The 22,779-nt window shown below is 58.5% G+C and overlaps 2 protein-coding genes across 8 annotated transcripts in view; one reads left to right on the top strand and one right to left on the bottom strand.

Annotated features, from left to right (window-relative positions):
* The window catches only part of MACROD1 (mono-ADP ribosylhydrolase 1), a 170,191-nt gene extending 160,528 nt beyond the window's left edge, over nucleotides 1-9,663 (top strand). The window contains exons 5-11 of one of the 6 annotated variants that reach the window (XM_034932856.3): nucleotides 7,878-7,994; nucleotides 8,458-8,579; nucleotides 8,661-8,691; nucleotides 8,817-8,890; nucleotides 9,185-9,266; nucleotides 9,349-9,383; nucleotides 9,534-9,663. In XM_034932856.3, coding sequence (XP_034788747.1) covers nucleotides 7,878-7,994; nucleotides 8,458-8,579; nucleotides 8,661-8,691; nucleotides 8,817-8,890; nucleotides 9,185-9,266; nucleotides 9,349-9,353 — 431 coding nt within the window. In that variant the 3' untranslated portion in view covers nucleotides 9,354-9,383; nucleotides 9,534-9,663. Of the gene's footprint in view, nucleotides 1-7,877; nucleotides 7,995-8,457; nucleotides 8,580-8,660; nucleotides 8,692-8,816 lie in introns of all 6 variants that reach the window. The other 5 variants (XM_008953947.6, XM_063608534.1, XM_063608536.1 and 2 more) reach the window with 5 other exon arrangements.
* Nucleotides 9,664-9,808: 145 nt separating this feature from the next.
* Nucleotides 9,809-22,779, bottom strand: OTUB1 (OTU deubiquitinase, ubiquitin aldehyde binding 1). Of its 2 annotated transcripts, none has more exons than XM_008953944.3 (7): nucleotides 21,714-22,779; nucleotides 19,832-19,893; nucleotides 19,478-19,603; nucleotides 11,569-11,687; nucleotides 11,277-11,361; nucleotides 10,974-11,168; nucleotides 9,809-10,869 (listed from the first exon to the last, which is right to left on the bottom strand). In XM_008953944.3, the coding sequence occupies exons 1-7, from the start codon at nucleotides 21,769-21,771 to the stop codon at nucleotides 10,672-10,674; spliced, it is 843 nt and encodes a 280-aa protein (XP_008952192.1). In that variant the 5' UTR covers nucleotides 21,772-22,779; the 3' UTR covers nucleotides 9,809-10,671. The 2 variants fall into 2 exon arrangements, with proteins under 2 accessions (XP_008952192.1, XP_008952193.1); XM_008953945.4 differs by having other exon boundaries at nucleotides 19,478-19,576.

The following is a 22,779-nucleotide window of genomic DNA, read 5'->3' as shown; positions in this document are numbered from 1 at the left end:
GCGCTATCTCCCAGCGCCCGGCCGCTGCTAATCCGTGATTGCTTCCCGCGGCCGCTAGGAAAAGGCTCAGCTCCGGCCGCTCTGATTAGCCGTGGCCTTGCTCTGCGAGCAGATAAACGTGACCTCCGTGGCCTGTGGCCAGCCTCGGCCCTCTGGAGGCGGGGCTGTGTGCGGCCCTCCCCTCCCCAGCAGGGCTGAGCTCAGAAGCAGCAGGCAGCCGGAAGGGCTGGGCAGTCCCCGCACCTGTCCCTGTGCCAGTCTGGTGGGTGTTGTGTGTGCAGGGTGGGCATGCCGGGACCCTCTGGCGTGGGGCTGTCTGGCAAAGGGCGAGGGGGGAGGGGGCTGTGCTTCAGCATAGAAGGGAAGGGCGTGTCCGGAAGAGGGAACAGAAGAGGGTCCAGAGGCCGAACCAGAACATGTCCCCTCACTGATGGAAACTTCCCACAGCGCTCGAATCAATTCCCAATTGCTCGACTCCTCGCACCTCCCAGGAGGTCCTGTAGAGGCAGCGCTCCCTCCCAGCCTCACCCGCCGGCCTGTTCCTGCCACAGGGCTCTGCCCTTCCTGAGCTCTCTGCCCGGACTCTCATCCCGGACTCTCCTCCCCATCTCCTTCCAAAGCCAGTTCTTTCTCATTACTCAGGGCTCTGCTCCAATGCCACCTCCTCGGAGGGGCCACCTCATCCTCTGAACAGCGCCCATCCCTCCCTCCTTCCTCGGGTCCAGCTCCATTTTCCCCTTCTCCTTTTTCACCATGCCCACAACTTAGAGCTGCGTGTCCCGTCCCTAGAACTGCTGCGGCCACAGGACTCCTGGCCCTTGCATAGGGCTGGCACGTGGCACGCCGCCCCCCAGCCCTCGTACGCATTTTTTGAATGGTAGAGTTTGGAACCAGTAGGAGGGGCGCAGGAGGCAGTGAATTCATCTGAGAGGGAGGCTGCAGGGAGCCCCAGAGAGTCCAGGAAAGCTTTGTTGGAGTTGAGGATTTTATTCCATGTACTCTTGGGAGCCATGGGAGGTTTTATGACAGGGGGTGCATGCCCTTCCCCAAGGAAAGGCCCCCAGGCCTTCCTGCCACCCCTGCCTGACCCCAGTTGATGATGATGGTGCCAACGGCAGCCAGGCATTCTCAGTACTTACAACATGGCCACCAGTGCCCTTTGAACCTCTCCCTGAAGAATCTCATACACCCTCACCCAGCCCTATGGGAGGCATCATTAGCGTCTCCATTTTGCAGGTGGAGAAACTGAGGCACTAAGTCCCTGGAGCTGAACCTCACTTCCTGCCCCACCCCGCAGCTGGCCCCTGTGTAAGAGGGAGGCTGGGACTTGGGCCCCTGTCCCGTGGCCACAACTTTGACCAGGCAGGGCTGTGGAGCTCCTGCTCTGTCCCCAGCAGGCACGATGCCACCAAGCCCCGGCATGCAGCTGCCACAGGGATTTTTAATAACGGGAGTGATTTTTGCATGATGAATGAGGCACTGCCGTTGTGTACATAATGAAGCCCTAATGTTTTCAAATCCCCATTTAAGGAGCTGATCTCACCCCGTAATGAATTTCAGATCTCATCACAGAACTATCGTCCATCCATCTTCTCCCCCGGGCACCCACCCACCTTGGCACCGAGAGGGTGGGGCCTGGTGAGGATGGGCTCTGCACCCTGCTGGGCTGAGCTCAAGCCTAGCACAGAGCCGGGGCTGGCTAGAGTTTGTTGATTGAATGGCCGACCAGGAGGGTGTGAGCAGAAGCAAAGATGGTTCCGGCAATGGGATATCGCTCAGGTCTTGGCCTAGTTGAATAGAAGCCAGAAGTGGAGAATGAGGAGTGGGCTGGGAGAGAAGAGAGCGCAAGACCCTTGGGTAGGTCACTTATCCGGGCTTTGTGGCTAAACCTTCCCTCTGCAGGGTTAGAAGCCTGGGGCAGCAAGTCAGATGTCTGCCCTTGACGCCGTTGGTACCCTCTCAGAGACTCAGTTTCCCCCATTTCCCCGGGAGCCTTGCCCCTTTCTGCCTTGGCATCTGGTATTTCTGTAGCCCTCCTCCAGAGAGGGAAACCAGCATGGGCTGCACCGAGGCTTGGCTGCCAATGCCCTCCAGGCTGTGCCCAGCCCGTCCAGGCGGGAGTGGTCCCTGGAGCCCAGACCCCTGGTCCTTCCTGGGCTGGAGGGGAGACACACCCCTCCCTCAAACCCCAGCTCACACCTCTGCCTCCCCAAGGCCCTCTGTCTCCAGCCCTCCTGCCTGCCTTCTCAGGGGCATCTCCACCCTGGCAGTGCAGCCAGTCCCTGGGGTACAAGGCCCCCAAAAGCATGACAGGGCAAAGGAATCCCCTGCCTGTGAAGTCCATGGCTGAGCCTCAGCCTCCCATCTGTAAAAAGGGGATCCTCCCATACAGCCCCCAAAAGCTCATTTCAGAGGCATGAGGTTGAGCCAGAGAGGTATGAGACTCGGCACCTCAGAGGCAGGGCCAGACGCTGCAGTCACAGGGCAGCAGGCTGGACACCCAGCCAGCCCAGGCCCCACTCACCCCCACAACCTTGCCCAGGACTCCCTTCCTATTCACCTCCCTGCTCTTGGGGCCCACAGGAGTCTAGGAAGGTGGGGGGCAGGGGCAAGAGCTGCCCAGGCAAGGCCTTACACTTTGCTGTGTGGCTCTGGGAAAGTGGCTTTGCTTCTCTGAGCCTATCACTACTTCTGTACGATGAGGGTTAATAATGTGGGTCTTGGCTGGGCGCGGTGGCTCACGCCTATAATCCCAGCACTTTGGGAGGCCAAGGCGGGCGGATCACAAGGTCAGGAGTTCGAGACCAGCCTGGCCAACATGGCAAAACCCCACCTCTACTAAAAATACAAAAACTAGCCAGGCATCATGGCACACGCCTGTAATCCCAGCTACTCAGGAGGCTGAGGCAGGAGAATTGCTTGAACCCGGGAGGCGGAGGCTGCAGTGAGCTGAGATCATGCCATGGCACTCCAGCCTGAGCAACGAGCAAAAAACTGTCTCAAAAACTAACTAAATAAATAATAATGTGGATCTTAGTTTCTACTCAGGAGGCTGAGGCAAGAGAATTGCTTGAACCCGGGAGGCGGAGGTTGCAGTGAGCTGAGATCATGCCATTGCACTCCAGCCTGGGCAACGAGCAAAAAACTGTCTCAATCAATCAATCAATCAATCAATCAATCAATCAATCAATAAATAAATAAAGTGGATCTTAGTTTCTGCTCCTCCTCTCACTGTGGGGCCTTGGACAGGTTGCTTAACCCCGCTGGCCCTCAGTCTCCCATCCCCCTTGACACCTCCCAGCATATCTCAGTGCTCCCCACCACTCTTTTTTCTTTTTTTTGAGATGGGGTCTCACTATGTTGTCCAGGCTGGTCTCGAACTCCTGAGCTCAAGTGACCCTCCCACCTCAGCCTCCCAAAGTGCTGAGATTACAGGCATGAGTCACCCCTCCCAGCCCCACCAGTCTCTGGAGGCCAGAGCTCTGAGACTCAGAGAGGGTAAGTGACTTGCCCCAAACCACCAGCAATCTCGTGGCCAGGAATTCTGGGAAGAGAAATTCCAAAGAGGGCACACCGTGGGCCAGCCCCACGGGATGGTAGGAGGAATGGGGGAGCAGAAAGAGACCAGGAGCAGGTCCAGGCCTGCGGGTTGGGGTGCCCTGCCCTCGGCAGGGGCACAGCTGCCCTCCTGGTCCCCTGGGCCACAGGCCTCCTTATGTTCCTGTAAATAATTAATTAGCCCCTGCCTGCTTGTTTGTTTAGCATGAGGAATGCTCCCCCACTGAGACGCATTTATTGCTGAATAAATTTAAATATCTAATCTTCCCTTCATGAATATTACAGCACCCTAAATAGCGGCCAACTCATCCTAAGCGCCTTGGCGGATGGCCTCACCGGAGCCTGCCTGCCTTCCACCTCTGCTGGCTCTGAGGACTGCCCACTCCTGGTGCCCTCCACTGCCCCAGGAATGCCCAGGGCCATGGGCAATCACTCAGCCCAGCCCTCCTTCCTTCCTCAACATCCTTCCATGGGAGGCGCACAGATGCTGGGCTGAATGCTGGCCGTGGAGGCTGGAAGGCAGGGCTTTACCACAGCAAAGCAGGGAGATGCCTAAGATGGGGCGGAGGGCCAAGGGCCGCTCAGAGGCCAGGGCTTGGGGCAGAAAGAGGTTCCTCCGGGCTCAGGCGAGGGCAGGCAGAGCCCCAGTGGCATTTGAGGAGTGGCCTGAGGAACGAGAGCCCACGAAGGAGACGGGAAGTCCCGCTGGATGGAGGGAGCCGTCAGCACTGGGGGCAGCCAAACCGTCCAGAAAGACAGTAGCCTCAGAACACTGTGCAACAAGAGGCCACCAGGGCAGCCCCCCTGCTGGAAGGGGATGTGCTGATGTGGGGAGACACTGCCTCCCCAAGAGCGTGGACAGGGGGCCATTCAAACCAGTCAGCCAGAGTGGTTCAGGGCGAGGCCCTTTAGTGGTCCCAGAGGAAGCAGAGCCACTGAGGTTGGGAGCCCAACCTTCCAGCCGTGTGGGCAAGTTTTGCTCTCTGTGCCTCAGTTTCTTCTTCTATAAACAGGAAAAATAATAAGACAGCGGCTGTAAATCACCACGCAGGTGCTTACCCAACAAGAAGGCTGACAAAGGCCATGGGGGGTGAGTCATACCAGCTACTTAGGAGGCTTAGGCAGGGCAACATAGCAAGACCCTGTCTTAAAAAAAAACAGGCTCACATCTGTAATCCCAGCACTTTGGGAGGCTGAGACGGGTGGATCACTTGAGGTCAGGAGTTCAAGACCAGCCTGGGCAACATGGTGAAACCCCGTCTCTACTAAAAATACAAAAAATTAGCTGGGCATAGTAGTGCGCCCCTGTAAGCTCAGCTACTCGGGAGGCTGAGGCATAAGAATCACTTGAACCCAGGAGGCAGAGGTTGCAGTGAGCCAAGATTGCACCACTGCACTCCAGCCTGGATGATATAGTGAGACAGAGGGCTGATATGAAGGAGCCATATCAGGGGGAGCTTAACGGTAGAGGAGGGAGGAGGGAAGAAGGGGCTGCAGGGAGGAGGCAGAGGGGCCTTAGGGGCCATCTTCTGGCCACAGGTGGAGGAAGGCTTCATCTTTGACCTGATGGAGAAACATCTCAGGGGGGTCCCGCCACCCAAGTGGGCTCTGTCTCCCCAGGAAAGACCCCAGGTTTTCTGCTGACTTGGGGTGAGGGTTGAGCTGGAGCCTGGAGGTTTGTTTTGGTGGCTGAGGGCCCTGGAGAGGAGACTAAGGGTTGGTCAGCTCCTGTGAACTGGGAATACCCCACCTCCACCAGGTAGCCCCAGGGATCAGGGCTGCTGGTCTTTTCCAGCTGCCTTGGGGTGGGGTGGGAAGAGGGAAGAGGGAAGGAAGGGCATCTCCCCTTAATGGGACCCCAGGAAGCTTGAGTCTCTAGGACCTAGCTTAGCCCCAGGTAAGAGCCAGGACAGGGCCTGGAGGGCAGAGCTAAGGGGGCTCTGGGAGTGTGTGTGGGAGGGGTCCTTTGGGCCTATGGCTAAGGAGAGCAGGGTGGGGGGGTTCCCCTCTGCACTCTCAGGGGAGAGAGTGAGAAGGCTGGTGTGTGGACAGGGAGGGACACGCAGGCAAGAGGGGCCAGGCTGCACTCTAGCTTGTTGGGGTAGCAGTGGGCTGACAGTGACCTGTCCCTCATCTCTGCTTTAGGGGAGCCCCTCCCTGGGGCCCCTGCAGAGCCATCACCTGGCCCAGGCCCTGTTCTGGAACTACTGGGGGTGAGGAGGGGGCATCTGGCCTGAGCCCTCTGCCAGCATTGATTCCAGCTCCCTCCACCTCCCTTGCGCCCCCAGGTCAGCCCCAACGGCCTGGCTGCAGGCCAGTCCACTTCCGCAGGAAACATTAAATTCCTGAAACACTGAGCTCCACTTCCCCGCAGGGGCCCCCACAGCTGGCCGAGGTCGCCTGCAGGGCGGTGAGCCCCCAGAGACTTCGAGCAGCCGGGTGCCAGGTGCTTGACCCGGGAGGCTCCTAGGAGAGCCAGCTCAGACAGATCCCTGGGCTCACCCCCACACACTGTGAACACCCTGTGTGCACCCACCTCCCATCACACTGATGTACACATACCCGAACGTGCCCACACTGTCACACTGTTGTTAATAACAGGATACACTCATGACCTCCATTCTTGCCAAGCACTGCCTTAAGCACATTACAAAGTTAAACTCAATCCTTCCAACAGCCCAATGAGCTCTGAGGTGGGTGCTATTATCCCATTTTCCAGATGGCGCAACTGAGACCCAGAGAGGTTAAATGATATGTGAGGGGTCACACATCTGTGGCTGGCAGAGCCAGGATTCGAACTCACGTTGCCCAGCTCCACAGCCCAGCCACGGCACCCCATTCGGAACACTCACTTCCCAGCACTGGGAGCTCCAGCCTGGACGCCCGCTCTGGGCCCTGCCTTCTTGCTCCATCTCAGCCTCGCCCTGGGCTACAGCTGCCTTTCTCCCTGCAGAGGAGAGGAGCAGGTGGAAGGGATCCAGGCCTGAGCCGTTCTCAGCGTTCCCCTAACCTCTCTGCCCACCCATCCCTGGGACGCTCTGGGAAATTGCCTGGTGCCAGCTCTGAGTAAAGTTGCAGAATGAGGTTTAATTGTGCCCCCAGGGCACGAGATAAAACAGCAAAAGAAAGGGGCGTGAGCTAGCTGGCATCCCTGGAACTGTGTGGAGACTGAGGTGATGAAGGAGAAGGTGGCCTTGGTTTGTCCATCTGTAAAATGGGGAATGATGGTCCTCTCTTGATGCCCGCCTGTGAGCACCAGGCAGCTGGTGCCTGAGGAGCTCCTGGCGTGGGCGATCAGAGCTGCCAAAGATGGGCCCTGTCCTCCCGGCCAGCACGCGGCGTTTTCCTCTGTGGGAGGGTCGCTGTCCCAGTATTCCAGATAAGAGAGTGGACGCCAGAGAGGGGAAGGGGCAGGATCTCACAGCCGATGAGGGGTAAGCCCGGGCTGGACCCAGGCCTGCCTGAGGCCGCGCCTCTCCTGCGCGGTGCCCTGGCGAGGTTGGGCTGCTGGAGCGTTTCCTCCATGCCTCCCGCTGCGCCCCGGTTGTTTATCTGCACCCGGGTCCCCAGGGTCGCTCGCGAGGCCCTGCAGCCGCCCTCGGATAAACAAGCCCATGCGGGGCCGTAATTAAGCTGGATGCGCTAACGAGGCGGTTCATTAACCAGCTGGGGTTTGCGCGCCAGGAGACTCGGGCCCGGGCGTCGGGCTCACCTCCCCGCGCGGCTGGAAGACCCAGGCTCCAGCTACAGATCTGATCACCCTGTAACAAGGTGGCCTCGGTTTCCTCATCCGCAAAATGGGTCCTAGGGTTTGCCGCCGCCCCGTGATGAGGCGCCGCCTGGGGAGGTGGGCCTTGGGATCGCACCGACGCTGAGGCCCGGGCGGAGGCAGCGACTGGTCGCGGGCCCTGCAGCGCGCCCGGGACAGGGCTAGGGAGGGGCGTCGGGGAGGAAGGTGAAGCTTCCCCGTCACCCCGGCTCGGGCGGCGGTTCCTGTCCCGGCGGCCCCCGCCTCCCGGAGCCGCCCTGCCTGGGCTCTGGCGGCGCGGCCTGGAAGGGACAGGGTGGGCCGGGTGCGCCCCCTGCCGGCCTCCTTGCGCGACTTCCCGCCAGGCCCAGGGCCGTCCCGCTCTGCGCCTCGGTTTCCCCAGATGTGAAACATTCCGGGCGGGGGTGGGGGCAGCGGCCGGAGGCCACGGGGTTGGGGCGCGGCTCCGCATGGGTCCTCGCATCGCCGAGGGGCTTCTCGGGACTGAGGGTGCTCACCCCGGGGCCGCAGCCTTGCCAGGCCAGCTCAGTCGCGCCCGCCCTTCCCGCAGTGGACGGCTGCATTCATCGGGCCGCCGGCCCCCTGCTTACCGACGAGTGCCGGACCCTGCAGAGCTGTGAGACTGGCAAGGCCAAGATCACCGGCGGCTATCGGCTCCCGGCCAAGTGTGAGTCCCCGACGCGCCCCCAGCTGTGGGGCGCAGACAGGGCGCCCGTGTGTCACTGGGACATCAGGGGTGCGGCCCCCACAGGAGTGCTGGGGAACTCCTCAGGGGGCCCTTCTTAACCTTAAGGGCCAAGACCCGGCCCCCACCCTGCACCCCCCAGGAAGCAGATGGGGGAGACCGTGCGTGGAGGCTGAGGATGGAGCTGGGGGGCAACGCCTTCGCGCCCACACTCGCGCTCGGGTCTCAGCCGGGCCCATACAGATGTGGGGAGGGGGCGCGGGGCTCTGTGCGCGTGCGGATTCGGGCTCGAGGGGGCCCACAGGGGTGGGGGCCTTCGCGGAGGAGGCTCAGCGCTTGGGGGGAAAGGTGTTTCCTGCCCCCTTCTGCCCAGGCCGGAAGGGGGAAGCGAGGGAGCTGAGGACCGCGTAGACCCCCGCCGGTCTGACCCCGTCGCCCCCCGTAGACGTCATCCACACAGTGGGGCCCATCGCCTACGGGGAGCCCAGCGCCAGCCAGGCTGCCGAGCTCCGCAGCTGCTACCTGAGCAGTCTGGACCTGCTGCTGGAGCACCGGCTCCGCTCGGTGGTGAGGGACGGCCCGCGGGGGAGGGCGGGAGGCGGGGCGCAGTGACAATGTTCCAACCCCCTCTCACCCCTCCCCGCCCAGGCGTTCCCCTGCATCTCCACCGGCGTGTTTGGTGAGTCTGGAAGAAAGGCAAGGACCAGGAGTGGGCGGTGGACCCAGACGCCGGGAGGGGCCGGGGCGGACAGGGGAGTGGGCGGGGCCAGAGCCTAGGACTCACTCCCGCCCCACCCGCCTCAGGCTACCCCTGTGAGGCGGCCGCCGAGATCGTGCTGGCCACGCTGCGAGAGTGGCTGGAGCAGCACAAGGACAAGGTGAGTCCTGGGCCCGGGCGAGGGTGGGGTCCGCATCCCGGCCAGAGTGACCAGCCCCCATCATCGCCCAGGGAGTCAGGGTGCAGAGCGCAGGGCCAGGCCCGCCCCTTCCTTCCCTGTTTCTCCTGCGCAAGGGCGCCTGGCGGTGGCGAGATGGGGGTGATGGCACACAGCCGTGAGCCTCCGTGAAGGGCGCAGGGCCAGGCAGGTGAAAGCCTGCACCAGGGCAGACAGTCACAGGATCCTGGGGCCAGGCGTGGCAGCTCGGCCCAGGCTGAGCAGCCCCTGGCGCAGGTGGACCGGCTGATCATCTGCGTGTTCCTCGAGAAGGACGAGGACATCTACCGGAGCCGGCTCCCCCACTACTTCCCCGTGGGTACGTGCCCCGCGCCGCCCCACGGCCCGCCCCTGCCCCGGTCCACCCTGGGGGCGGGCTCTCACTGTCCTCTGCCTTCCAGCCTGAGGCTCCCGCAGCCCACCCTGACCGGGACTGGTAAGCAGGGCCTCGCGCCGTGCGGCGGCCCCGGCCCTAGACTAACCCGCCCACTAACCCCCGCTCACCCCCAAGCAGGGCGGGAAACCACGGGGCAGCCTGGGAGGTCGGGGACGCCCATAGACACCTCTGACTCTGCTCTGCCCTCAGACCCGCCTTCGGGACCCCGCTCCCAGCTCTGAGAGGTCGCCAAAGCCTGCAGCCTGGCCTGGGCCTGGCCACCCCTTCTTTCCCTCCGCGCCCCGCCCCCGAGGAGCCTAATAAAGATCACGTTGTGGCAGCTCCTACTGTCTGAGCTCTGACTGGGGGGAAGGAAGGCGGCCCAGGTGTTGGATGGAGCCCCTGGCCAGATGCTTTCGCTGAAAGGGGCTGGCAAGAGCTCTCGGTGAGCCAGGCGGGCAGAGGCACAGGCGGACGGCAGAGGCGGCAGCAGCAGTTCACATTTATTGAGGGCCTGCCCCCAAGGAGCTCACAGCCTGGGGGCTGAGACCCCGAATGTGCAGGGGGCGGGGAAGAAAAGAGGTGAAGGCAAAAAGGCAGGCAATGCAGAGACACTGTGGCCCAAGCAGAGGGGGTGCAAGGCAGGCACAGGCAGGGGGCCTGGGGCGGATGGGGAGGTGGAGAACTGGCAGCCCTGCCTAGACCTGAGGACTGTGGACCCCACACGTTTGAAGGCTGCCTTCCCCCACCAGGATGGCACTGCCCGGGCACCCTGTGGGAGGCCCAGCTCCTCCACCTGCCCTGAGCCGGGTCCAGCCTCACAAAGGCCCCTCCACCTAGGACTCCCAACCATGCAGACTCCCGGTGGAGGGCAGGAAGCTGGGGTCTGGGGCCCAGCCGGGACGTGGAGGTGGGGCCTATGAGGGAGCAGATGAAGTGTGGGTGGCCCTGGGACCCTGGGCAAGTCCCTAAGGAACTTCCAGGATCCCATAGAAGCCCCTGAGCCAGCTAAGAAGGGAAGGAAGCAGAACCCAACGAAGCAGGAGGGGCCTCCAAGAGGCCTGGCCCCTCAAACCTGCTCCTGTTGGGGAAGCTCAGGAGTAGATAGGTGAAAAGCAGGGGGACCCACCTGGGGGGAGGGGGCAGCAGACAGAGCAGCCAGGCGGGCAGCAGAGCAGGGACACGCACACACGGCTCACCACCAGCACCCCCTTTAATAAAACATGGGGGGTCATGTGACAGGAAGAAGGGGGTGAAATAGGACCATTTACAACCACAGAAAAACCTCTGTACATGTCTAGCGCCTGGCAGAGGGGGGCAGCAGGGCAGCAGCGGGCTGGAGCCAGCCCTATTTGTAGAGGATATCGTAGTGTCCAGGCCGGTAGAGAAGGTAGACCTTGGGCTCGGAGCCCTCGGGGAAGATGTGCGGATTGGTGGTGCCGCCCTCGCCGCGGTCCATGTACTCCACCTGGATGGACACGCTGAGGGCCTGCGCCAGCGCAATGATGTGGATGTGGTCGCTCTCCTTGCACATGGGCTCCACCTCCTGTGGCACAGGTGCCGGTCAGGCCCCGGTCTCCGCACCCCGCCCCAGGCCCTGTGGGCCCACTGCACTCCCCCGGCCGAGAGTAAAGGGGAGGGGGACGGCACCTGCTGGCAGAACTCCTTGACAGTCCGTCCACCTTCGATGAAGTGCTCGAAGAACTTGCTCTCGCGCTGCAGGTAGCCCGAGGTGAGCAGCCGCAGGTAGACCACAAGATAGTCGGAGGTGCTCTGGTCATTGAAGGAGGCCAGCAGGTCGGCGACAGAGGTCTGCTTCTCCACCTGCTCAATCAGGTCCATGAACTGCAGCCACGGAGGGAGAAAGGGCAAGATGACAGGGAGGAGATGGGTGGTCCTCACCAGGTGAACCCCTCCCCCATGGGCCAGCCCAAGACAGGTACCAGGGCTCACCGTGTTGTGGAAATCCTCAATTGTGAATTCAGTGAAGCCCTGGGACACCAGGTCTTCCTTGCTCTTGGCAGACACAGCCTTGAACCTGGGGGTGGGATGGAAAGGCGGGCCCAGCATGGGCTCCTCGACCAGCCCAGACGCCAGGGCCCAGACAGCACCGCCCCGCCTGGCAAGGCCAGAGTCCAGCCGATCGCCCGGGAAGGAGGGAGACACCTACTCGAGACACATCCTACTCGCCCGGGGAGGAGGTAGACACCCACCTGCCTCGGTGCCCAGTGCCCACCCTTCTCACCGCTGCAACTCCTTGCTGTCATCCAGCAGTGCCTCCAAGTGGGAGAATCCAAAAGCCCGATAGAAACAGTTGCCGTCAGGCCTGGTCTTGCGGATGTACGAGTACTTTTTGTGGAGGTCCTGCGGAGACAGCCCCACCCCGACAGGTTAACATCAGGCCAGAACTGGGGTTGGCCAAGGAAATGTCCCCCAGCAAAGGTCACACTCCAAAGGTGGCAACTGAGCTCCCAGCCACCCTGGGTCCCTGAAACAGGCTGCTGAATGTGGCAATGGGAGCGGCCCACTGCCCAGAGTCCTCCCAAAAGACGGCAGGAAGCTGGGCACTTAAGGACAAACTAGTTGCATGGGTCACTAAAGTGCTGCGGGGCCTACAGGACTGTACAACAACAGGTGAGTGAATCTGTCCTTGAGCAATGCATCCTCTCCAGTCTTTCAGCCCAAGAGAACTTCAGGGCAAGCAAGTCAGGGCCAGGGTGGAGTGCTGGCCTCCAAGCCTCAACCAGGTGGCTGGGGCCCTCTGCACAGCCCAGCTCAGCCCTGCTCCCGCCACACTGAGAAGAGTTCCCCCACCTCTAGGCCTTGCCCGCAGCCCTCCTGGGGCTAGAAACAGCCTCCCTCCTCTACTTGTTTTTTTGAGACAGAGTTTTGCTCTTGTTGCCCAGGCTGGAGTGCAGTGGCACGATCTCGGCTCACTGCAACCTACACCTCCCGGGTTCAAACGATTCCCCTGCCTCAGCCTCCCAAGTAGCTGGGATTACAGGTGCCCACCCACCACGCACACTTCACCTGGCAAGCACACTTCACTCCCCTGGCCTGGGCACCCTCCCCTCTCCCCTACCCATCTTGCTCCTACCCCCAGCTGATGACCTTGTCTTTTTTCCTCAGCCCCCACCAGCACAACTGCCTTTGGCCTCCTCCCACAATCCTCAGAGGATCTGTTCCAGCAGCCACCTAAGCTGCCTCTCCACTCCACACTAGCCCACCCCCACCCTCAGGCTCAAGCACATCATTCCAAGCTGGGCGCCATGGCTCACACCTATAATCCCAACATTTTGGGAGGCCAAGGTGGGAGGACGCTTAAGCCCAGGAGTTCGAGACCAGCCTGGGCAACACAGTGAGACCCCCGTCTCTCTAAAAAAAATAAGAGGCTGGGCGCGATGGCTCACGCTTGTAATCGCAGCACTTTGGGAGGCTGAGGTGGTTGGATCACCTGAGGTCGGGAGTTCGAGACCAGCATGACCAACATGGCGAAACTCCATCTCTACTGAAAATATAAAATTAGCTCGGCATGGTGGTGCATGCCTGTAATCCCAGCTACTCAGGAGGCTGAAGCAGGAGAATCGCTTGAACCCGGGAAGCAGAGGTTGCAGTGAGCCGAGATTGCGCCATCGCACTCCAGCCTGGGTGACAGAGCAAAACTCCATCTTGAAAAATAAGTAAGTGAGCTGCACATGGTGGTGCACCCTGTGGTCCCAGCCACTCGAGAGGCTGAGGTCGGAGGACTGTGTGGGCCCAGGAGGTCGAGGCTACAGTGAGCTGTGATGGCACCACTGCACTCTAGCCTGGGTGACAGAGTGCGTGAGACCCTATCTCAAAAAAAAAAAAGACATCATCCTAGGAAGTACCCCCATCATCAATTTTTCCCACCCTACTGGTTTAGACCCAACAGCATATACACATTCAGCTACTTCTTTAAAAGGAAGGGAATCCTGGACTTTACGTTTCTGTCTGGCTACCCTTCAATTTCTCTGCTTTCTTTACAGCAAAACTCCTCATGAAGCTGTCCGTGCTGCCTCCACCTCTTTTCTCCCTCGGGAGGCTTTTGCTCTAGCCAAGGTCAGCCGAATGCCCTCAATCAGAGGGGGCAAACCCAGCGCCCCACCCCCACTGGCCCCTTAGCAGAACTGAGGCCACTGGCTGTGGCCCTGCCTAGATGCCTCCTTCCCTGGGCTGGCGCCCCCACCCTCTCCTTGTCTTCCTCCTGCCTCCAAGGCCACTCCTCATCTCTCTAAGCTCTGAGGGTCAGGGATGCCACCAAACCATACAGAACCCTTTGAGACATGGTGTGTCACCTGCAAGAAAACAGTCACTGAGGCTGGGCGTGGTGGCTCACGCCTATAATCCCAGCACTTTGGGAGGTTGAGGCAGGCAGATATCGAGGTCAAGAGATCAAGACCATCCTGGCCAACATGGTGAAACCCCGTCTCTACTAAAAATACAAAAATTAACTGGGCGTGGTGGCACACACCTGTAGTTCCAGCTACTCTGGAGGCTGAGGCAAGAGAATCACTTGAACCCAGGAGGTGGAGATTGCAGTGAGCCGAGATCGCTCCACTGCCTTCCAGCCTGGGCAACAAAGGGAGACTCCGTTTCAAAAAAAAAAGGAAAACAGTCACTGCACACTTAGCCACTGTGCCTGCCATGTGACCACGGGCATGAGGGCTGTCTCCCATGTGCCTACCCCGCCCTGCTCAGGCCTGGGACAGCTTCCACTTTTCTTTTTTTTTTTCTTTTCTGAGACAGGGCTTTCTCTGTCACCTGGGCTGGAGTGCAGTGGCAAGATCACGGCTCACTGCAGCATCAACCTACCAGGCTCAAGCAATTCTCCCACCTCAGATTTCAGAGTAGCTGGAACTACAGGTGCACACTGCCACACCCATTTAATTGTTGTATTTTTTGTAGAGACGGGATTTCACCATATTGCCCAGGCTGGTCTCGAACTCCTGGGCTCATGTGATCTGCCTGCCACAGCCTCCCAAAGTGCTGCACCCGGCCAGCTTCCTCTTTGAAACTACACTCACTCTCATGGCCAGGTACAGTGGCTCACACCTGTAATCCCAGTGTTTTGGGAGGCCAAGGGGGGAGGATCAAGTTGAAGGCTAGCCTGGGCAACACAACAAGACCTCGTCTCTACAAAAACGTAAATTATACTTGCTCTCTTGACGACATCAGTCTCAAGCAATTTTTTTTTTTTTTTTTTTTTGAGACAGTCTCGCTCTGTCGTCCAGGCTGGAGTGCAGTAGCACGATCTTGGTTCACTGCAACCTCCGCCTTCCAGGTTCAAGCAATTCTCCTGTCTCAGCCTCCTGAGTAGCTGGGACTACAGGCACGCGCCATTATGCCCGGCTAATTTTTTTGTATTTTTAGTAGAGATGGGGTTTCACCATGTTGGCCAGGCTGGTTTTGAACTCCTGCCCTCAAGTGATCCACCCACCTTGGCCTCCCAAAGTGCTAGGATTACAGGCATGAGCCATTGCCCCTAGCCAAAGTCTCAGGGATTTAAATAGCCCCAAGTGTGAATCTCAACTCTCAACTCCAATTACGATCCTCCTATCTACCAGCCTCACCACACCTCCTCTGAACTGTCCAACAGGCATTTCCACTGAGTGCAGCTGAGATCAACCTCCGAACAACTGCTCCTCCCCGAGGCTGCCCCACCTCAGTCACCCACAGCACCCAAAGCCTTACAGTCGCTGCCGACTCCATCACCATATCCATCCCTTCAAAATGTCTGGTATCCAACTGCTTCTTACTCCTCACCTCTACCACCCGCTGCCCGCCTCCAGCAGATTTTACTGCACAAGTCTCCTGGCAGTGTCCCTGCCTCCACTTCACCCTCTGGAGTTTATTCTCACCCCAGCACGAGAATGGCCAGGGTCGGCTTGGCGTGATGGCCCAGGCCTGTAATCCCAGCACTTTGGGAGGCCAAAGTGGGTGGATCATTTGAGGTCAGGAGTTCAAGACCAGCCTAGCCAATATGGTGAAACCCCGCCTCTACTAAAAATACAAAAATTAGCCAGGCATGGTGGTGGGCATCTGTAATCCCAGCACTTTGGGAGGCCAAAGTGGGTGGATCATTTGAGGTCAGGAGTTCAAGACCAGCCTAGCCAATATGGTGAAACCCCACCTCTACTAAAAATACAAAAATTAGCCAGGCATGGTGGCGAGCATCTGTAATCCCAGCTACTCAGGAGGCTGAGGCAGGAGAATTGCTTGAACCCGGGAGGTGGAGCTTGCAGTGAGCTGAGATGGTGCCATTGCACTCCAGTGCACTCCAGCCTGGGTGACAGGGCAACACTCTGTCTCAAAAAAAAAAGAAAAGTGACCAGAGTCACCTGCTAGATGCACCCTATCTCCATCTCCCTCAGAGTCCTTTCTCTCGCCACAACACCTCACCCCGCCCCGCCCCGCTCAGTTCCCCAGCCCCAACCCCTCATTCTCCACCAGCCACACTGGCCTCCATGCTGGCCTCAAACCATCCAGGTGCCCTCTCGCCTCGGGCCTGGGTGGGCACTGCTCTCGGACGCCTGTGACTCGCTCCCCGGTCTTTTTCTGTTCATTACTCAAATACCACCTCATCAGCAAGGCCTTCACCAAGCCCTGTTTAAAATGGCAAATGCTCCCACTCCCAATCCCTTCTTTTTTTTTTTTTTGAGGTGGAGTTTTGCTCTGGTCACTCAGGCTGGAGTGCAGTGGCACAATCTCGGCTCACCGCAACCTCCACTTCCCATGTTCAAGAGATTCTGCTGCCTCAGCCTAAGTAGCTGGGATTACAGGGATGCGCCACCACACCCGGCTAATTTTGTATTTTTAGTAGAGACGAGGTTTCACCATGTTAGTCATGCTGGTCTCGAACTCCTGACCTCAGGTGATCCACCTGCCTCAGCCTCCCAGTGTGCTGGGATTACAGGCGTGAGCCACCACGCTCGGCCCCGATCCCCTTTTCATTTTTCTCCACAGCACTCACCACCTTCTGATACCCCACATGTCCCAGAGCCCTCTTTGGCTTATCATGTCTTTCCACCCTGAACTGTAAGTTTTGTGAGGGCAGGACTTTGTCTGCATGGCTCTATCTTCAGTACCTAGAACAGCGCCTGGACCACAGTCCGTTCTCAATAAACGTTAAATGAGTAGCACACCAGGACCACAAAGAGCCCAAATAACCACTGCTACTGTAGCAGCCACCATGGCCATTGTGAGCACACTCTCTGTGCCAGGCATTTGGCACAGGGCGAATAAACGTCATCCTAATTGATCCTCACAAGAGCCCATTTAGAGAGAGAGGAGCTCTCTCTGCTCGGGCTCTGCTGCCACAGCTGTCTCTGCCCAGGGAGAAAAGGTGGGCTCAGGCACAGCATACAGAATGCGGGTGCTGGGGGCACAGAGAGGCCTTTTAGACAGCATGCTCTGGACATCCAAATGTTTGATGACTCCGTGGGAAGAACCTGGGGCCCAGCCTGTCCTGTCCACTTTACCAGGGTGGTCTAGCATGAGCGGCAGGCCTTGGCATGGGGGGTCCCACTGGAGGACACTGACATAAGAGGAATGAATGAATGAAGCTCACCACCTGTATGGGGAGAGGAGCAGCTTTGTAACCCGCTGCTTACAACCGCCCGTAACATCTCCTTCAACCCTCACAATTGCCCTGTGAGGCAGACAATGTCCCCACCCAGAGAGAAGAGAACAGGGGATCCAAGAGCTTCAGGGTGTTGCCCGAGATCACACAGCTCAAAGTGGTGAGGCCAGGACTGGAACCCAGGCCCATCAGGCTCCACAGCCAGTGCCTTCATCTCTCCACAGGCACCCTGAGGAAATCTAGCTCCCTGAGGAGGGGGCCTCAGTAGATCACAGTGCACAGACCTCACACAGCTGGATCTGGCCTGCAGGTGTGTTTGGCCCACACATTTAAAATTTGAATTAGCTGCCAACTGTTACAAGTCAGGAGCTGTGGTTACCTCTGGCTTCTCTTGGAAAAACAGATCTGGAGACAATGGAGTCACAGGTATGGACACTCCCATTTCCCCCAGGGGCCTCTGCTCCCTATTACTGTCTGGCTGATACTGAGCTGTGCTGCCCTCCTTGTTCACCACCTGACTTCCTGGCCACCTTCAATCACCTGGGTTACCTACCTGGCCACAGAGGCCTCCCCTACCAGTAGAGGACTCTAAGCATCTGTCATCTTCCAGGGGAAGAGAAACATTTACTAAACACCTACACTGAGCCTACCAGATACTGTTTCCACACACCCATTGTCACATTTATTTATTTATTTATTTATTTATTTATTTATTTTAGAGACAGGTCTCACTGTCACCCAGGCTGGAGTGCAGTGGTACAATCATGGCTCAACTTCTTGGGCTCAAGTGATCCTCCAACCGCAGCCTCTTGAGTAGCTGGGACTATAGACATGTGCTACCACGCCCAGTAATTTTTTGATTTGGAGAGACAAGGTCTCACTATGTTGCCTGGGTTGGTCTTGAACTCCTGGGCTCAAGCGATCCTCTGGCCTCAGCCTCCCAAAGTGCTAGGATTCCAGGCTTGAGCCACCATGCCTGGCCCCATTTCGCATGTCATCCTCCCAGCTCACAGACCTAGAAAGTGGGTGGTGAAGTTTGCCTCTGTTTGAGTGATGCAGCAGGGCCCTTTGAGGAAATCTGTGGCCCCTTGACCCCACTGCTGCCTGCCTCTCCACAAAGATCCAGGAGGCAAGCTGTGGGAAACAGCCCTCTGGCAACCCTCCTACCCCACTGAGCACCAGCCTGGTCAGCCCCCGTATGGGCACCGAGATCATCAGCTCCTGCCCAGCCTGCACCTCCCTCAATCTCACAATCGCCCTATGGGAAGATGCTTTTTTTTTTTTTTTGAGACAGAGTCTCACTCTGTCGCCCAGGCTGGAGTGCAGTGGCGCGATCTCGGCTCACTGCAACCTCCGCCTCCCGGGTTCACGCCATTCTTCTGCCTCAGCCTCTCCGAGTAGCTGGGACTACAGGTGCCCACCACCACGCCTGGCTAATTTTTTTGTATTTTTAGTAGAGACGGGGTTTCACCGTGGTCTCGATCTCCTGACCTCGTGATCCGCCCGCCTCAGCCTGCCAAAGTACTGGGATTACAAGTGTAAGCCACCCCGCCAGGCCTTTTTTTTTTTTGAGACGGAGTCTTACTCCGTCGCTCAGGCTAGAGTACAGTGCGGGATCTTGCCTCACTGCAACCTCTGCCTCCCAGATGCAAGCAATTCTCCTGCCTCAGCCTTCCCAATAGCTGGAACTACACGCGCGCACCACCACTCCCAGCTAATTTTTGTATTTTTAGTACAGATGGGGTTTCGCCATGTTGACCAGGCTGGTCTCGAACTCCTGACCTCAGGTGATCTGCCCGCCTCAACCTCCCAAAGTGCTGGGATTACAGGCGTGAGCCACCGTGCCCGGCCAGAAGATGCTTTTATTGTCCCTATTTATAGATGAGAACACCCATTTTAGAGACACTAAAGGACTTGCCAAGGATACAGCTGCTGAGTAGCAGAGTCTAGATTTGAATCAATGTCTTTTTTTTTTTTTTTTTTTTGTGAGACAGTCTTCTGTTGCCCTGGCTGGAGTGCAGTGCTGCAATCTTGGCTCACTGCAACCTCCGCCTCCCGGATTCAAGCAATTCTCCTGCCTCAGCCCTGCGAGTAGCTGCGATTACAGGCGCCTGCCACCACGCCCGGCTAATTTTTGTATTTTTAGTAGAGATGGGGTTTCACCATATCAGCCAGACTGGTCTCGAACTCCTGACCTCAGGGGATCCACCCACCTCGGCCTCCCAAAGCACTGGGATTACAGGCGTGAGCCACCGTGCCTGCCCCCCACCTTTTTTTTTTTTTTTTTTTTCTGAGATGAAGTTTTGCTCTTATCACCCAGGCTGCAGTGCAATGGTGTGATCTTGGCTCCCTACAACCTCCACCTCCCGGGTTCAAGCATTGAATCAATGTGTTTTTGAGGCCTCAGCCTACGCACTTCAAGAACCAGCAACGAAAGGTGTCCTCCAACACCCTACTCCCTCAGGTGACAGACCCAGCAGGAAGCAAGTCTGAAGCAGGCACCCTCCTGCCCCACCCCCAGGGTGCTTCCCACCCGCTCTGGCCAGGCTCCCACCTTGATCTTCTGTTGATAGATGTTGTCATCTTCAGCATACTCCTTGTATAGGACCGAGAGCTCCAGCCGCTCTGACACCAGAGGGTTCTGCACAGCAATCTGGAGGAGGCAGGGATCTGTCATGTCCTAGCAGGGAGATGGAGTGACCCATGCATAACAGACAGAATAACTACAAAAGAGCTGGGCTGGTCACCCGGTGGCACAGCGACCCCCAGAAAAGCACCAGTACCTAGCATAGCCTAGGGAGGAGGGAGCTTCCAAAGTAGAGACAGACAATAGGCCTCATGCCCAGCCTATGCATTTCCACAATGGGGCTGCTGGCCACTGCCTCCCTCGCCCACTGCAGCCCCTCACCTCTTGCTGAATTCGGTCCTGCTGAGCCATGATGGCTTCATCATAGGCCAGACAGTTAACACCTGGGAAAAGGAAAAAAGCCAAAGATTACAGGGGGTCCTGGCCATCTCCACTGCAGGCAGCTGGGCCAGGGACAAGAGCAGCCCAGGGTCAGGAAGACAGGCTTAGAATCTGGAAGCAGGTATGTTACAGATGTCCCAGATGCAAGCAATTCTCCTGCCTCAGCCTTCCCAATAGCTGGAACTACATGCGTGCACCACCACTCCCAGCTAATTTTTGTATTTTTAGTACAGATGGGGTTTCGCCATGTTGACCAGGCTGGTCTCAAACTCCTGACCTCAGGTGATCTGCCCACCTCAACCTCCCAAAGTGCTAGGATTACAGGCGTGCTCCACCTCAACTGTGTCATCTTGGCAAAGTCCCTTCCCCTTCTGGGCTTTCATTTCCTCATCTTTAAAATGAAGGGGCAGAGGTGCACCGTGGTATCCCTAAGGTGCGCTCTTCCAGCTCTGACACCCCCTTCCTCCCGTTAACATCACTTCCCAGCAGCCTGGGAATGTTCTGGGGCCAGGCATGGTCTCTTGCAGAAAGTAGGATGAGGAAGCAGAGTCCTGGCCTGGAGGAGAGCTTCCTGTGAGCCTGCACTTTACTCCATCACCGCCTTCATCCTCTTGCGGTCCTGGATATTGTTAATGGTGCCCATTTTACAATTAACAAAACAAATGCAAACAGGTGAAGCAATCTGCCCAAGGTCACAACTAGCAAAAGACCTGCGGTCAAACCCAGGTTTGTCTAATTCCAGGCTGAGCTCTTCAGCACAATACCTCTCCTTGGCTACCACATGGCAGAGACCTTTCCTCAACTGTAAAATGGGGCGAGTACCCCCGCCTTTCTTAGAGGCATACCAGTACGTGCTCTAGGATTATCAGCCAGCTGGGCAGGTCCACCCTATGGACCCCACTGTGAGCAGCTATCGGTGAGGAGCTAGGACACCTGAATTTTAGTCCTGGCTCTCTCTTAATGTCATCTTGAACAAGTCCCTTCTGGGGCCGTTTTCCCACTTCTCGTTCCCTCAAGTGTTCGGTGAGAATGAGGTGCGTGGGCTGAATGACTTTAAAGGTCAACCCTTTTGGGGCTCGCCATCCCAAATTCTTGGCTGGGCGTCGACCTACCTACCCTTTTCGCACTACTCTGCAAAAGAGCTGTCCCTGCCACCCAATGACCTACGCGGTCCCCAGGGCCCAATTCATAGGCGGGAAAAGACAGAGTGGGACCATTTTTGAAAGGCCCATCTCCTAAGGAGACTAACAATGTCTAGGCAGGCGGAAAGGGGCTGCAAGGCCAGAAGAGGCGGCTCTATCAGAAAAAGTCGCAGGCCTCAGGGACAGATCCCGCAGGCCCCTCACATCCCAGGGCCGCCTACGACATCCCGAATGGCCCGCCCGGACCTTTGTGCTCCGTAGCCCAGCGAAACTCGAGGCCCTCACGGCGCGGGCCGCCGCTGGAGCAGGCCGGGGGGCTCGGCCCTGGCGTAGGCCTCGGCCTGACTGCAAGGACAGGGGCGAGAGGGCTCGGGGCCCCTGGAGCCGGGAGCCGAGGGGTTGGGCAGAGGGCGGAGCGACCCAGGCCCCGCCCCGGGCGCACACGATGGAGAAGGGCCGCGGGCCTTGGCCCGCCTCGCCCGTCCTCCCTCCCGGCCGGGGGTCGCGGCGCTGGCTCCTTCCATTGTGAGGGGGAGGGGAGGCAGCGGAGGTGAAGGAAGGGACCCCTCGCGCACCTCGACCCCAGAGCCAGCGGCCCTGCCTCCCCTCCCTCCTCGGGAGCAGCTGGCCCGGCATCGCCCCCACTAGCCCGGGCCGGACATCCCTCCTTGGATCTGTACCTTCGGAGTCGCTGCCCAGCGGCTCCTGCTTCTGCTGCTGAGGTTCCTCCGCCGCCATCTTTAAACAGCGCCGCACTACCGACCGCTTCCGGGTTGCCAATTGCCGTCCTCCCGGAAGCGAGCCCCTCCTCGTGGCCCCGCCTTGGCAACAGCCCTAGCAACGGGATCCCCTTAGGCGTTGTCAAGGAATGGGCTTCCAGTCCCGTGGCAGGTGCTGGCACGCCAGGCCTGCGGACCTGAGACCTGTAGGAGAGGCCGGGCGCCCCAGATCCGCACCTCCACCCCACACATTGGTTTGGCTCCATCTTCCCAGCCTCCCAAAGTTCCCGGTGGTGATTGCAGATCCTCCTGGAGCCAATTCCGTTTTCTTTTCCCTGGAGTTTGAAACGCGGATTTTGTTATTGAGAGAAGTAGAAAAGTGAAATTAAAATCACCGAAGGCAGCATTCCTGCTGCGGGCTTCGGCAGGCACTGCATGCGACCATAGCTGCAGTGCGGAGCAGCATCTGACCCAGGAGACAGGAAGTCGGCCAGCGCCGGGGCGCCCGCGGAGCCCCACATCGTGGCCCCACGGAACCTGGGTTCTCTGCCGGCTTTGGTGAGCTGCTTCCGGCAGGGAGACAGCATCCCTTGGTGTCAAGGCCAAAGCCTCATGACCTAACTTTGGGCTCTGTGTCCTTCTGGTTGTGACAAAGCAGGACCTTTAAAAAAAGAAGAAGAAAGAAAAGAAAGGGTCTCGCTATGTTGCATAGGGTAGTCTCGAACTCCTGGGCACGAGCGATCTTCGGGCCCTGCCTGAAGAGTAGCTGAGACTCCAGCCGCGAGCCACCACTAAAGCAGGGTCTTTATAAAAGCAAAGACTTCACAAAAAAGGAAAATAATGGTTGCCAAGAGTCAAGCGCAGGTGCTGGAGGGAAGTGGATGTGGCTGTGAAAGGGAAAGTCTGGATTCTTGTGAAGGTGGAAATGCGCAATACCCTGACTCTGTCAGTATCCTGGTGTATGCTTTACTACATTTTTGCAAGATGTTAGTGGGGGCAGGGGAGACTGAGTAAAGGATACATGGAA

This window comes from Pan paniscus, chromosome 9, assembly GCF_029289425.2.
Source record: "Pan paniscus chromosome 9, NHGRI_mPanPan1-v2.0_pri, whole genome shotgun sequence".
NCBI lineage: Eukaryota > Metazoa > Chordata > Mammalia > Primates > Hominidae > Pan > Pan paniscus.
Note: the sequence above shows the minus strand (reverse complement) of the source record. Positions and strands in the feature narration are given on the sequence as shown.